Below are 14,053 nucleotides of genomic sequence, written 5' to 3'. Positions count from 1 at the left end.
AGACTTAGTGGGTTTATTGGTACTGGATGAGGGGCGTTTCCTCAAAGAACAGAATATGAAAGACTGTAAAACAAAGGAGTGAATATGATGAGGACAAACACAGAAATCCCACAGACCGATCCGTCGTTGCACAGCATTTGGCTTGAAGGGAAGTGGATTTTAAACACAATGGCGTTGATGGAGCAGAAAAACCACATTAAGTTAGACCAGGACCCTGTAAGACGGTGATGGCAGCTAACGCCCCGCTCCATTTCCAACAGAGGTCCAATCAAAGCCAGCGGTCTTCACCCGCCCTTTATCAATTAACCACCATATGACAGTCCAACATCCGTCATGCCAACACTTTTATTTTGGCGATTTTTCGGCAGCGTGGAGAACAGAGTGGCAGAGGGCGGCGTGAGGTCAGGTTTCCACGGCAACTGTCAACCTCCAATCCCCCTCCAGCTGAACACCCTCTTTCATCGCCATGGCAGCGGAGAGGCCCTGTTTCCCGGGGGACGAGGGGAGTGCGGGAGGGAATGTGAGACGGCGAGAGGGAGGGAGAGGGCAAACAAGTTTTGTGAAAACACAGTAATCCAATATGGCCGCCATTGTGGCCGAGCTAACGGCGGCTAACGCTGGCTTCTCGGTCAGAGGAGATACAGCCGTGTGATGATTAACCTCGGCTGAGACCTGCAAGACGTTGATATAAGAACACAGAGCTGAAACTAAAGCCTCAGTTTAGTGGCGTCATGTGTTTCAGTGTCACTCTGCCGGTAGATCACAGCACTCTGTGTGTCCCGGGGTGAGAGGTTTGATTCCCATTGGAGGAGCAAACAACTGCATACATGGCCTTTATTTACATCATATTTGTACAATTAAACCTGCTACTAATCCTGAGACTATTTCTTGTGCCAGTTAATCGTAAATTAAAGATATTTGGGTCTTGGGCATTTTGCTGGACAAAACAAGCAATATTAAGAGGTCACCTTGTGCTATGTCCAAAAATATTAATCAAATCGAGAAAATAATCAACAAATCAATCAATAACTAAAATAAACATTCGTTTTGAACCAACCATTTACGCTCAGACTGAAGGTATGTAAGTTGTGTGGGGGGAAACTGTGGCATATATTTAAGCTCATAAATAAAAGAAATTTCACTAAACAATCAAAGAAATAAACTGCAAAGATCATTAAGGAGGACCCTCCAACAGATCAATAGTGGCCCCCATTGGTAGGACTGTGTATCATTTAACAAAACAGGGACCCAACTCAAACATATTCTGGTTACAGGTTCAGAAATGCTAAGATAAGTTTGTGTCTCTTTATTTTCATTTCTCGCATTTTAATGTAAGTCTCTTGGTCGTCATTTTTTAGACTAAGCAGTGAAGCGTAGGTTACGCTGAAGCTGCGAGATTACATTGGATGTGTATCAGCTGCTTGGATAACTGTTGACGAGAAGCTACTTAGATGCTCCTGAAGTGTTTGCAGATTCAGAAACAGCATCAACCAATAAAGCTGCGATACGTTGGCCCCTAAATTAGATGAAAGAAACAACATCCTTGTCTGTTAAAAGTGGGCCTATAAAACTTTTGCTGAACAGTAGCCACAAGCGACAATTACAGGATAAGGATGCTAAAATATAGTGAAACAGAAGCACATGTAGAAAAGAGTCAAAGTCAGTGAACTGACTCTAATGTCAGTTATAAAAAGCAAAATTACTGGTCAGAACAAGTAACGCTGCCCACCTCTACCTGTGCGTGTGGTGTCCACACAGACGTCTTTGATGATGGCCGTCAACAATAGAGAAACAAGTGACAGTATTTCAAAGTTTTAACCATCACTCTCTCTTTGTCCGCCTCTTTCAGATCACAGCCACCTCAGCTCTCCCCTGCTGCGACTCTCCTACCCACCGTCCTCTCCCGCCCCTCTTCCTCCTCTTCTCCTCCTCCTCTCCGTAGCCTCCCTTCTCCTGCTCCCTCCTCATCGGCCTCCAAGATAGATTCCCTCAGGAGTAAGGTTGACCTGCTCAAGCTGCCCCTGGCTCTCTCCACCAAGTCCATATCCGAGCGCAAGAGCCAGCTGGGAGGAGTCGGCGAACAGCGCGGCACGGGGGGAGGAGGAGGAGGCGGGGCCCGCAAAGCCCGCTCACCGCCGACCCGAGACATGGACAACGAGTCGCAGTACTCGGGCTACTCATACAAGTCCTCCCACTCCCGAAGCTCCCGCAAGCACAGGTAGATATATAGATTTGTTTCCATTGATGGAGACCATTCTTCTCGTCCAAAGGAAAGCAAAGTCTGCACAGTTTAGCTCATTACCAACAAGCAGGAATCATTCTCTGATTTAGATAAATCATTTGCTGACTTCCTTGTGTTGGTACCTTTTGGGCTTAATGTCCTAAATGTTGGCAAGTTTTAAAGGATAGAAATGTCACAAAACTAGAGCCACGATGAGAGCAACAAATCCTCTCAAAATGACGTAGCATAGATCTCCAAACGTGGTCATTGAACTGAATGATGAAGAGTTCCTTAATGGTTCCAATCAAATGACGAGTGAATCTGTTTTGGGACTCTGAGGAGAAACCACATCAGATCTAAAGCTGGTTAAGACACTGTAGCACAGCCTGAACAGGCCTCATCAAAGCAGCGCCACCTCCAGTAACCCGTGTGTCGTTTGTCTTCCAGGGACCGGAGGGATCGTCACCGCTCTAAAAGCCGAGACAGCAGCAGTCGTGGAGACAAATCTGTCACCATCCAGACTCCCGGAGAGCCGCTGCTGGATGCCGAGTCCACCCGTGGAGACGACAGGGTAAGTCACGCTGCTTTCTACGCAGAGTTTGTCCATTTTAAAGCCACACTTATTAATGACCTCTGGTATTTGTTGAAATTCAAATGCTTGTTCCATTTCTTTGTGAATTCTTTGTTTGGTACTTTAGAAACTGTATTTCACAGGTCCTTTTGGCTTGTCAAAAATGTACTTTGTCGTGTTATTTTCTGTCCTGTATGGCTCTGTCGTTACCAGGGTTACAGGTTTTGGTCACACTGGAGCTCTCCATGCTAAAATTCATGTTCCTTGTGGCATGGATAAATGTTTAACTGAGGTTAACACACAATAGAAGTTGGCCCATAAACACAAACCTGGTCTGTTATTTCAACGTTCTCCGGTCTCAGACTGGGACTGTGACCTTACTGCTGTTTTTGTTCTTGTTAAAATGTAATAGATTTATGTTGACCCACCAAATATTTAATACATATGCAATAAAGTGTGTTTGGTAGGAGCTGTCAGTCACTTCATGCCACTTGTTGGGAATAAGCAGGTGTGGACATTTTGTATAATTGAGTCTTAAAATATTGAAAAGGTATTATATTAATTTAAAAGACGTGTTCATTAAAGAGACTGAGGGTGATTGTTTGTTCCTAGATGAAGTGAAGAGGCGCCTTTCTTTAAATAGTAAAGAGGCTTTTGTATTTAAGTTTAACCTTCCTGGCGGGAGTGCTGATGGCTGAGGCGGAGAGGTTGAGGGGTTTATTCCTTCCATAACTTCATAGAACATTTTAACTTTTCTGGAATTATGACAGAGTTTAGGGACTATTTCCTTCCAGAAAGGAAGGATTAAACACCTTTCATATAAACATCTTGGGTGTCTGCCTTGATGCAGAATAGATTCTCACCAGTTGTTTGATTAATTGTTTAATGTTTGCTCCATAAAAGCCCTAGTTGGATCTGGTTAATCATTTTATTCAGTTATCTAGTAAAAAGACCCAACATGTCTCGGTAAAACCTGCAGAAAAGCTCAGATAAGCTCGTATTTAAAGCTCTCGAGTTCTTGTATTCAGCATTTGGCGTTATTTTGTAGCTTTTCTAAACACACATGAACCTTTTATATCTTCGTCTGACAGGATGATAACTGGGGCGAGACCACCACAGTCGTCACCGGCACCTCAGAACACAGTATCTCTAATGAGGACCTGACCCGCATCACCAAAGAATTGGAGGAGTCGACTCCACTGGAGTGCAAGCGCTTCGTTGGCCCGGCTCTAGGAGGCTGTCTGAGCTTCTTCGCCCTGGTCACGCCTTTAGCTTTCCTCATCCTCCCGCAGGTCCTGTGGCGTGACGCCCTCGAGCCCTGCGGCACGCCCTGCGAAGGCCTTTACGTCTCTCTGGCCTTCAAGCTCCTGGTCCTGCTCATCTCCTCCTGGGCGCTGTTCCTCCGGCCTCCTCGCGCCACGCTGCCGCGCTTCTTCGTCTTCCGCTGCCTGCTGATGGTGCTGGTGTTCCTGTTTGTGGCGTCGTACTGGTTGTTCTACGGCGTACGGGTGCTAGAGCCCAGGGAGAGGGACTACAGGGGGATCGTGGAGTACGCTGCCTCGCTGGTGGACGCCCTGCTCTTCATTCAGTACCTGGCTCTGGTGCTGCTGGAGGTCCGACACCTGCAACCGGCCTTTTGCCTGAAGGTGGTTCGGAGCACCGACGGAGCCAGCAAGTTCTACAACGTGGGCCACCTCAGGTTAGTTTTAATTTAAAGTGGTAGATTTTTTGGACAAAATAAGATCAGGCTACACGCCATTCATCCATACATTCATTTTAATGTGATTATTATCTTTAAAATTATTCTGATGGCATACGGTTTTGTTTGTAGAAACAATATTCTGTGCTCTGATTAACTCACTTATACTTATACTAGTATATACTTATACTAACTTATACTACTGCTACTTGGCCCCAGATCTGTTGTCTGGCAATTTGAATAAACATAGAAATATCAGAAAAAACAAAATATAAGCAAACAAACTTGAAGCTGATGAAGGTCTTAAACGTAGATCTTCAGAAGAAGAAGTCAGATCTACTTTAAGAACCCCGTCATGTCAGTTGATTATGTGCCTTAGTAATGATTTTTTTGTAAGCAACTTTTAAATTAAATTAGCAAAAACCAGTTGACACACATTAAGCCTTCCAGATGTGTATTTGGTTTTAACACTGCCTTCGTCAAATGACTACAAACTGGTTTAAAGTGTGCACAGAAGTGCTTTGAAACAAGAATGACCTGATTTGGAAGCTGTGGTACAGCTAACTGTTATTATTGTCATGTGATGCGTGTATACAGTTTATAGCCTGTCCTTGTCAGCAGCGGATGTTAGACCTGTACTTAAAGTGACAGTGACGATTGTGACGCTGTGTTTTAGTATCCAGCGGGCAGCTGTCTGGGTGTTGGACCGTTATTACAGCGACTTCTCCGTCTACAATCCTGCCCTGCTCAACCTGCCCAAGTCCATCCTGTCCAAGAAGATGACCGGCTTTAAGGTTTACTCCCTGGACGGTAAATACAGCCTCGTCACGGCTCTGACGCCTGTTTTCTAATCCATAACGCGGTCTTGTTTCTCGATTGTCATGATTCCAGTTTGTTGGTCTGCGTCAGAACCAGATGACGCATTCAATGACCTTTTATACCGAGGTTAAACCTTAAAGCAGCTAAAGGTCATTTGCAGCTATTTTCTACTACTCTACCTTCCCATCTGCTAATTCCTCCCCCTGCATGTGTTTCCTTGTAGAAAACCCCACCAACAACTCCACAGGCCAGTCCCGGGCCATGATAGCAGCCGCTGCCCGGAGGAGAGACAACTCCCACAACGAGTTCTACTACGAGGAGGCCGAGATGGACCGCAGGGTCCGCAAACGCAAGGCCAGGTCAGATAGATACTCCTTACTTACAAACACCTGGTATGATCTGACGGCAGGGGGTTCGTGTGTGGTTGGTGGAGCAGCAAACAAATGAGGAGGCAGACGCTGAAAATGTCGTGGACAGTTACTTTCTAAGTTTCATTTGCGGTCATTTAGAAACAGTGTTGTTTTTCAACTGTAAAACGGCCGCTAGAGAGAGACACAATAGGCGAGGTGTGTTGCCGATATCAAGCGTATTGATAAGTTTGTGGCGCTCTAGAACAGCAGGTCAGTTTGTATCGAGCTGTATTTGTATTGAACCCGTCTTGTGTCTGCCTCAAGGTAAATGGACACTGGCTCTCACTTATTTTCATTGCACTAGCTGGTTGTCCTTGTTTTTCCAAACTCACCCGATGGCAATAAAGAATCTTCTGTGTGAGTGGAGATAACCAATGTCTGATGTCTAACGATGCCTTTTCTCCTCCCTCTAGGTTGGTTGTGGCGGTGGAAGAGGCCTTCACACACATCAAGCGTCTCCATGAAGACGAGGTCGCCTCGTCCCCCAAACACCCGAGGGAGGTGATGGATCCTCGGGAGGCGGCTCAAGCCATCTTCGCCCCGATGGCCCGAGCCATGCAGAAATACCTGAGAACCACCCGGCAGCAGGCCTTCCACAGCATGGAGAGCATCCTCACACATCTGCAGTTCTGCATCACACACAACATGACGCCCAAGGTGACCTGAACTTACTCGACTTTTATTCAATCAAGTAGAACTAATTGATCGCAGCAACCAGGGTCGTAGGTGCTTCTGAGGATTTTATAGTTACACACACAAATTACATGTGATGTTTTTTTTAGGCTGATTTATGATATTCTTTAAAATACAATTGAATAAAAAGGACTTCAGTATTTATCCACTGAAAGTTTATTGATAGTACAAGTTTTCTCAGGTTGAGTTTGGACTCATGGCCTCAGTATTTCTAAAATCTGTATTACAGCCCTAATATCAATGTACATAAACATTTAGATTATTAGTACTAAAAGTGTACACACATGGTATTGTGCACTTGGAACTTTTGGTGTAATCATAACATTTCTGCTGTTAGGAATTGATGGACAAGATGTCTTATCATTAAAAAATATTTATTTTTTCTCTTTAATAACCTTTTATTTAACCAGGATTAACAACATAAGACAGATAACTCAAAATGAAACAGAAATGCTGTTAAAACATAAAAGCTCTTTTACTCAGCTCAGTCTTTAGGAACTGTTCATAAAAATGAGTCCTGGGAACTGAGAGCAGAGCTGAGTAAAACTCACACAGACAAGATTTTGCACAGATAAAGCTCAAAAACACTTTATTTTCCATGATGATTAACCTCCTGCATCCTCCCTGTCAGGCTTTCCTGGAGCGTTACCTCTCCCCCGGCCCCACTATGCAGTACCAGCAGCAGAACGGCAGGGGGCGCCAGTGGACTCTAGTGAGCGAGGAGCCGGTGACCTCGGCCCTGCGTCAGGGTCTGGTCTTTTCCCTGCGGCGCCTGGACTTCTCCCTTGTGGTCACGGTGACGCCGCTCCCCTTCCTGCGGCTCGGTGAGGAGTTCATCGACCCGAAGAGCCACAAGTTCGTCATGAGGCTGCAGTCGGAGACCTCGGTGTGAAGGCGCCTCCACCTTTTCTTTTTTAAAGAGTCTCCTTTTCCCGCGCTGCCCTCTCTTCGTGCTCGCTCCTGCTGGATCACCCCTGTGGCGGGACATGTGGAGGCCGTGTGGTCCACTTCCCATCCAATCATATCCCCTGTCTGTGACTAAGAAACCATTCAAGCGGAGGAGTGTCTGAATCCTCCTTCCTGTTTTATGATCGTCACAGATGCTCTGAAATCAAACTGTGATCAGCTCAACGATTGTCCGAACCTGGAGTTAAACCGATGCCTTGGCTTTGTCTTTCTGTGTTGTGAAGTCTTTGTCTTTACAACACGCTGTAAAAAAACTTTTTTTTTTTCCTAAAGGGGACTTTTTCTCTTTTGCCTCTTCTTTTTGCTGTAACCACTGGACTACTTTACTGTGCTGACTCAACACATGAACGCCAGAGGAGGGGGATTACATCACATTTGTTACTTCCTCTTATGTCTTAAAAACAGACCAACTGGAGCTCGGCTCTGACTGCAACGCTGGTGTGCCACTGCCTCTTGTTTTGTTTGAGATGACGAGGACTGTTTTTATATTAAAGGGTGTGACTTTTTTTTTTTTTTTTTTACTTACAGAATGTAGCATAATGTGCATTGAATTAACATGTGGCTTTTCTGCGGCCTGAAGGCCAAAATGTCTTTTTATCTGACCGTAAAGAAAAATGGAAGTACATTCCTGAGTTGTTGCTAATCCAGACTGTATATTCTGTCTAAATATGCAGCTTTTGTTTTATTCTACACTGGCATTTTTACTATTCATTTTACAGTTTTAGCAAGAAGACCCCATTCATACCTGGTATTAACATGCAATCTGTGTCCGTATATATATATTATCTGTGTAAGGATGTTAAAGCATAAGCCTGATGGTATTTTGAAGTTGTCTTATTGTCAACAAATCCCATGAAAAGAGCAGAAAACCGTTTGTCCATCTCTTGATATTTAAATCCTTCTGAAGTTGTAAATCTTTAAAAACATACTTTAATTAAAAAAAAAAAAAGGCTTGGCACTGTAGGTTTTAGTGAACACTACTATAACAGGAGTAAACAATGCTTTTACTGGGAACTAATACACACTAGTGAGTATTTCGAACAACAGGATGTGTATGTTGGTGTATGTCTGTTCATGATAAGTGTGACTCAATGATGTGTTCGTAATAGTTTTCCATCAGGCTTTGGCTCCACAGACAACATGTGTTCATTGTTTATTTCTGTCTTTTCACGGGATTTATTGAGAATATGAAAAATATAGAACATCGCCAGATTTATCCTTTTAATGCGACGTGTAAATGTAGAACCAACTGCAATCAGAACTACTAGATCTACTACTGGACCACATCTGGAGGTGGTCTGGATTGCATTGTGTTCGGATGTCAGCCTGGTGTGCCTGCGATCTGTACCGTTTCTTTCCACATTTAAAAGAATAAATTACCCAACAAGCTGAAATGTCACCTAACGCCACCACTTCCTGTTCCTGCCATCTCGAGCTGCCCGGCAAACATCAGCAGACGATGATGATGATGACTCCCTCTGCAAAGGAAAAATAGAGCTCGGAGACTGCAGCTCAGGGTCCAACTTACATGTTGTTTCCAAAGCTTTTGATCACATCTCGGCGCCTTCCTTAGTGGAGTTGCTCAGTTGTCATTGTGATGGTTTAGTTGGTATCATGTGACCTAAATTTCAGAGGAGGAGGAGGCCATCTTTGAACAAAGACTAGGGTTACTATCTCCACCTCATATGACCCTACTTGGGTCTCCGGATTACCTGTATCTCCATGACAACTAAGCATCTCTATCCACTGAGAAATGTTTGCCTTTGGTTTATTGACAACATTCAGATATAATGTATTTATAATAATACAACATATCTGGTTTGACAAGGACAGAACAGTGATGAAGTTATTCAATGTCTGATATTAAGATATTTTACAAAAATAAGACTGTAGACCAAAAAAAAAAAAAACCCTGAAACAAACTACTTTTCAGAAAGTAGACAAGGTAAAAAGTATCAGACACTCAGAAGACGATATAATTGAAATAGAAGGTTTATTATAAAAACATATGAAGACCTTGCCAAAATCTCAGGCAACCTGAAGTATATTGGACTTTTGGGTGAGAATACATTTTTCTCCTTGACCTTGAACACACCGTGTTGGTTGACCCTGAGATCGAACTGCCCAATAAGCATATTTATATCCAATCACAATGCAGAATAGAGACACGGAGGACATATGAATGGTGTGAATGCCAAGGATAGTGATCAGATGTCTATACCAGGTGTAAATGGGGTCATGGTCTATTCCAGGCTCTTTTTTTTTTTTTTTAAACTATGTACACACAAGATGTTCAGCCCTGAAACAAGCAGCTGTAGTTAAACTAATCGCTGACTTCTGTGTTTTTGAGTGTTTTTATGCATTTCAACAAAAACCCCAAACCAGACGTGTGATTGTAACTCCTCTCTGCAGCTCCTCTGCAGCAGTATCGCATCACCGCCTCGCCTTTTGTGCCACGAGCTGAAACGAGCACAGTGAACACGCTGCCTCCATCCTTACTCAGCCTTACTCTCCAGATGTGGAGGACACACGATGGAGCACATCTGTCCTCACACTGACTCCTCCTTCTCCAGGAAAACCTACTGTAACGCTGAAACTGGCCTGACGTTGAGACCTGAGCCCCTCTGTTGTATCTACCTTCAGTATGTTGAGACGGGACTGACTGTTTGCTCTCCTTTTAAAAAGCCCTTTACATTTCTACAAAATATCCAAATGCCAGGTTCAGTGTGTGTGACGTTTCATCCAAGGGATCAAAATGCAGATGTTTTTTTAAAAAAAAAAGAAAATGCATGCTAGAGTTATTTCAGGCTCCAAAACCCTTTTTATAATAACTTGTTTTCTATCATTTTGAAGGTGCCTAAGTTATGACGATGCAATTTTCCGAATGTTTTTACTTTTGAAAAACAAGTGGCTTGTAAAAAAAGATTTGTAGATTTGTCTTGTATTTTCTTCCTTTTTGGTAACTGTAGCTTGTATAGTGTGTTAGGCAGTTTTCCATCATTAAACCATTTATTCCTTATATGTCTTCTTTTTGTCACTTCATTTGCAGCGTGGGAAGTTGGTGAAGGCTCACAAGAGGAAGAACCTGTTGACGTTGCTTCAGTTTTCATCGGCACAAACATGAACCAAATGACCGTCTTTGTTTTGACATTAGTCGTCTTGAGACACCGACGCAGCTTCTGCTTTCTGCTTCCAGGTTTCTCTTCTCACCAACGCTGTTGAAAGCACTGTGTCACTGGATTTGAGCAATAGTATTTCAAGAGTCTTAGAGGAACTTCAGTGAAGTGAGGATGGCATTGTGGTAGGCGTGTGGGTTTCACGGCTTCAACCCCCCCCCCCCCCCCCCCCCCCAAAAACGGACATAGAGCCCCGGGCTTCCTGTTCGCTGCTGCTCACTTCAGAGGTTTTTTTTAAAAGAGATCTCGCTGACAGCCGACAAAGGAGCATCACAACACACCCTCCATCTTTTCTGCAGCCCACCCGGTAAGATGGTGCGAGCGCTGCTTATCGCTGCCTTTCTGGTGATGAGTCCCACCTGCACCGGTGAGGGTCAGTAAATGTGATTTCTTTGAGCTCTTGTGGGAAGATGTCAGAGGTCCCTGTAGCACTGAAACTTCTCAGGCGTCGGGACATCTGAAGGCTTTCTGCTGGAGGCGATGATGGCGAATGATGAAGACTTAGGATGATGTGTTTTCTGTGTGCAGAGGCCATTGAAGACATGAGCTTATGTTACATCCTGGATGGGATTCTCATCCTTTACGGCATCATTCTCACCGTCTTGTACTGCAGACTGAGGGTAAGACAGACAGGAACAACTCACACACACCACCATGATGAATGTTCCTTATGGCCGTGTGAACGTGATACTTTATAGTACTTTATGATACTTTATAATACTCACAAAAATATGATTATTTATAATATATTAACAGTTTTGTTATGAAGATTTTCCGCCAGCTAATAAAAATGTTTTACATGATACTTTCACTCTCTGTACTTTTCTAGTTAAGTAGTAGTTTAAATAAGTTGTTCACTGTAGGAATGTATCTGACAGCTTTTTTCAATTGTTTGCCAATTTTATATATATATATTTCAGTACTTTTACCAGTTCAATCTCTTAATTTACACCTCATTATGAATATGATGTGAATCACTCCATCCCGAGCTTTCTGGTTTATTTCTGACAGATGAGTCCGGCCATAAAAACGCCTGCCAATCACCCTGAGGTAAAATTAAAGTTGTGTATCTGTATTATCGTGAGGAATAAAAATACAGGACAGTTATGATTAAGTGAAATGTGCTTGGGAAAAGTTTTTTATTGATGCTTTGGTTTCATTTTGTGGTAGTTCTGCTTAAGCCAACCCCATTCTTACATTTCCTGTACGCTTGAGCTGACCACCAACCTACATTATTTATACAGTCACAGTTTCCACCAATGTGTCAAATCCGACTTCCTGCTAATTGTTGTATGCATGCAGAATAACGTCAAACTGATCCTAAAAGCTTAGAGTGCATCAGATAATCTACACCCATATAGATACACCGAGTCGAAATAATAGATGTTTCAAATATCACACAGCCAGCCCTGTGTTTGTGTTTGTTACTGAAGCACACTTGATAATTCCTCTCACCTGTTTCCTTCCCGCAGAAGCAGCCCGCAGAGCGAGACATCTATGCGGTGAGACTCAATCTAATGCTTAAAAAGATATTTAAAAAGGCACATGATGGAAAAGTGACAGTTTACCGCACAGCGGATGGTGAAGGACTTTTTTAATTCTACCTGGCTGTCAGAAGAAAGAATCACTCTTAGACTCAGTGAAGGAAATACTGCATTGTTTTTTGTAGAAATGTAGTTTTGCTTTTACATCAGATGCTTTTATTTTTCACTATTTTCGTGTGTGTGTCCTGCAGGGTCTGACCTTTCACAGCACTGATACCTACGAGACCATCAAAATAGATAAAAAGCCTATTGTCTGATGAAGATTCGGTGCAGAGAGGATGCTGAGCCCAGAAACACAGTGTTGAATCTCTGAAGCTTCATTCTGTATATTGAGTTGTGTTAACCTGCGGCTTTTTTATTGTTGTTAAAATACTACTTTTATTTCTAAACTTTATGTCATGCATGCAAGAAATGTTTAATTAAATTAATTGAACAATTTATTAATAAAGCCTACGGTAGTGTGTTTTCACCTCACGTTGCTCTGTTTCACAACTGCTTTTACTAAGAAAACAGAAGTTTAAACGTAATCATTTGTTGGTCATCTGTTCCCTTTGTTGGTAATAGTTCCCTTTGTTGGTAATTTTAGGAGTACTTGTGTATATATATTTATATATATATATAGGAGTACTATGTTAACCTAATGATTATTTTTTATTAGCAATTAATCTAATCTCAACCCAAAGATATTCAGTTTACAGTGAAACAGGGAAAATCAGCAGATTCTCACAAATAAGTAATATTTTGAAGCTGTCCATAATAACAATAATGACTCATAACTTTATTTATATAGCACCTCTCAAAACAAAGTTACAATGTGCTTTGCAGTAAAATCAAATGATAAAAGTACTGAAATTGAAGCATCAGTTTGGTTTTGCTATAAATATGTTTGAAACATGTAGTTTCAACAAGCTTCATTCAACATTTGATTACTGCAATTCATCAGCAGTTTTCAAACACAAAACAAATCTCAACAACTACTTTTAGTTGATATGTTTTATGTTTATGGCAGAAAACAGTAACATTTGTAAGATTACATGTCCAATTTGTTTCATATCTAGCAAAATTAGATTTAATCTTAGTTTCAAACATCACAAATAACCAGAATTAAGGAAGTATTCGGTCTGAGTATCCAGGAAGTAAAACTAACAACTGTTTTTATGTCTCAGAAATGTTCATTTATAACATGAACATTATAACAGCTGCAGCAGAAGCACAAGAATCACACACTTTCACTGTAAAAGGTGCCTGTTTCATTCTCCCTGTGTGACAGCTACTTACATAGAAACATAAGTTGAAATGTATTCAAGACAGATTCATAACAGCCTGTACATTGTGGCTGTGAGCTGTTTTCCCTGAGGCTCTTCACAACGACACGAGAAACTCGCTCATTCATCCAGCTGTCTGTTGCAACACACTCACCTTAACTTAAGCAAGACACACAGGCCACAGCTGCATTTGCATAATGGTGAAATTAGCACCTATTAGCCTTTACGTGTTGTTCATATTATCACTATCATTAAACATGCCGCTGTGAGAGAAGTTCGTTTTCTTTCTTGCAACAACATAATAAACGTAGTTGAATCGACCTTTTTCGGCTTGTGTGTTTATTTTTTTTACTGTTTGATTCTATTTTTACACTTTTTAAAAAAAACATTTTTCAATTAACTGTGAAATTCAACACAGATTCATTTGTAGTATTAAGCTCCTACTCCTGTTCAGGATGAGCAAAGGAATGACTGCAGCAGGGCTGTTTCACTTCAACATGCTGTTTCTATATTTTTGGGGGAGAAAATGTGACATGCATCCATGCTGTTATATATGAATGAAGCTGTTGATCATCAGCACCAGCCAACAGACAAGCTGCTGAACCAACAGGAGCGTCTTCCTGTCAGAGACAAACAGTCAGGCTGTTTTGGAAAAACTTTATTTGGAATTCCACACGGAGTGGTGCTGC

The 14,053-nt window shown here is 42.3% G+C and overlaps 2 protein-coding genes across 3 annotated transcripts; both read left to right on the top strand.

Annotated features, from left to right (window-relative positions):
- Positions 1-2,132: 2,132 nt before the first annotated feature.
- On the top strand, positions 2,133-8,773 carry LOC139296486 (vang-like protein 2). Its single transcript, XM_070918895.1, has 7 exons — positions 2,133-2,218; positions 2,669-2,792; positions 3,884-4,491; positions 5,168-5,301; positions 5,534-5,669; positions 6,134-6,377; positions 7,045-8,773. The coding sequence occupies exons 1-7, from the start codon at positions 2,148-2,150 to the stop codon at positions 7,303-7,305; spliced, it is 1,578 nt and encodes a 525-aa protein (XP_070774996.1). The 5' UTR covers positions 2,133-2,147; the 3' UTR covers positions 7,306-8,773.
- Positions 8,774-10,768: 1,995 nt separating this feature from the next.
- Positions 10,769-12,573, top strand: fcer1gl (Fc receptor, IgE, high affinity I, gamma polypeptide like). Of its 2 annotated transcripts, none has more exons than XM_070919185.1 (5): positions 10,769-10,922; positions 11,084-11,175; positions 11,567-11,605; positions 12,028-12,057; positions 12,291-12,573. In XM_070919185.1, exons 1-5 carry the CDS (start codon positions 10,868-10,870, stop codon positions 12,354-12,356), a joined length of 282 nt encoding a protein of 93 aa, XP_070775286.1. In that variant the 5' UTR covers positions 10,769-10,867; the 3' UTR covers positions 12,357-12,573. The 2 variants fall into 2 exon arrangements, with proteins under 2 accessions (XP_070775286.1, XP_070775285.1); XM_070919184.1 differs by having other exon boundaries at positions 10,793-10,928.
- Positions 12,574-14,053: the final 1,480 nt, after the last annotated feature.

Source organism: Enoplosus armatus, chromosome 14 (genome assembly GCF_043641665.1).
Source record: "Enoplosus armatus isolate fEnoArm2 chromosome 14, fEnoArm2.hap1, whole genome shotgun sequence".
Lineage (NCBI taxonomy): Eukaryota > Metazoa > Chordata > Actinopteri > Centrarchiformes > Enoplosidae > Enoplosus > Enoplosus armatus.
Note: the sequence above shows the minus strand (reverse complement) of the source record. Positions and strands in the feature narration are given on the sequence as shown.

Excerpts from the sequence above, each read along its gene's own strand:
- LOC139296486 (XM_070918895.1), top strand. The coding sequence starts at position 2,148 with ATGGACAACGAGTCGCAGTACTCGGGCTACTCATACAAGTCCTCCCAC. Across the intron at positions 2,219-2,668 it reads CGAAGCTCCCGCAAGCACAG|GGACCGGAGGGATCGTCACC; the intron begins GTAGATATATAG and ends TTTGTCTTCCAG. Across the intron at positions 2,793-3,883 it reads CCACCCGTGGAGACGACAGG|GATGATAACTGGGGCGAGAC; the intron begins GTAAGTCACGCT and ends TTCGTCTGACAG.
- fcer1gl (XM_070919184.1), top strand. The coding sequence starts at position 10,868 with ATGGTGCGAGCGCTGCTTATCGCTGCCTTTCTGGTGATGAGTCCCACC. Across the intron at positions 11,606-12,027 it reads CGCCTGCCAATCACCCTGAG|AAGCAGCCCGCAGAGCGAGA; the intron begins GTAAAATTAAAG and ends TCCTTCCCGCAG. Across the intron at positions 12,058-12,290 it reads CAGAGCGAGACATCTATGCG|GGTCTGACCTTTCACAGCAC; the intron begins GTGAGACTCAAT and ends TGTGTCCTGCAG.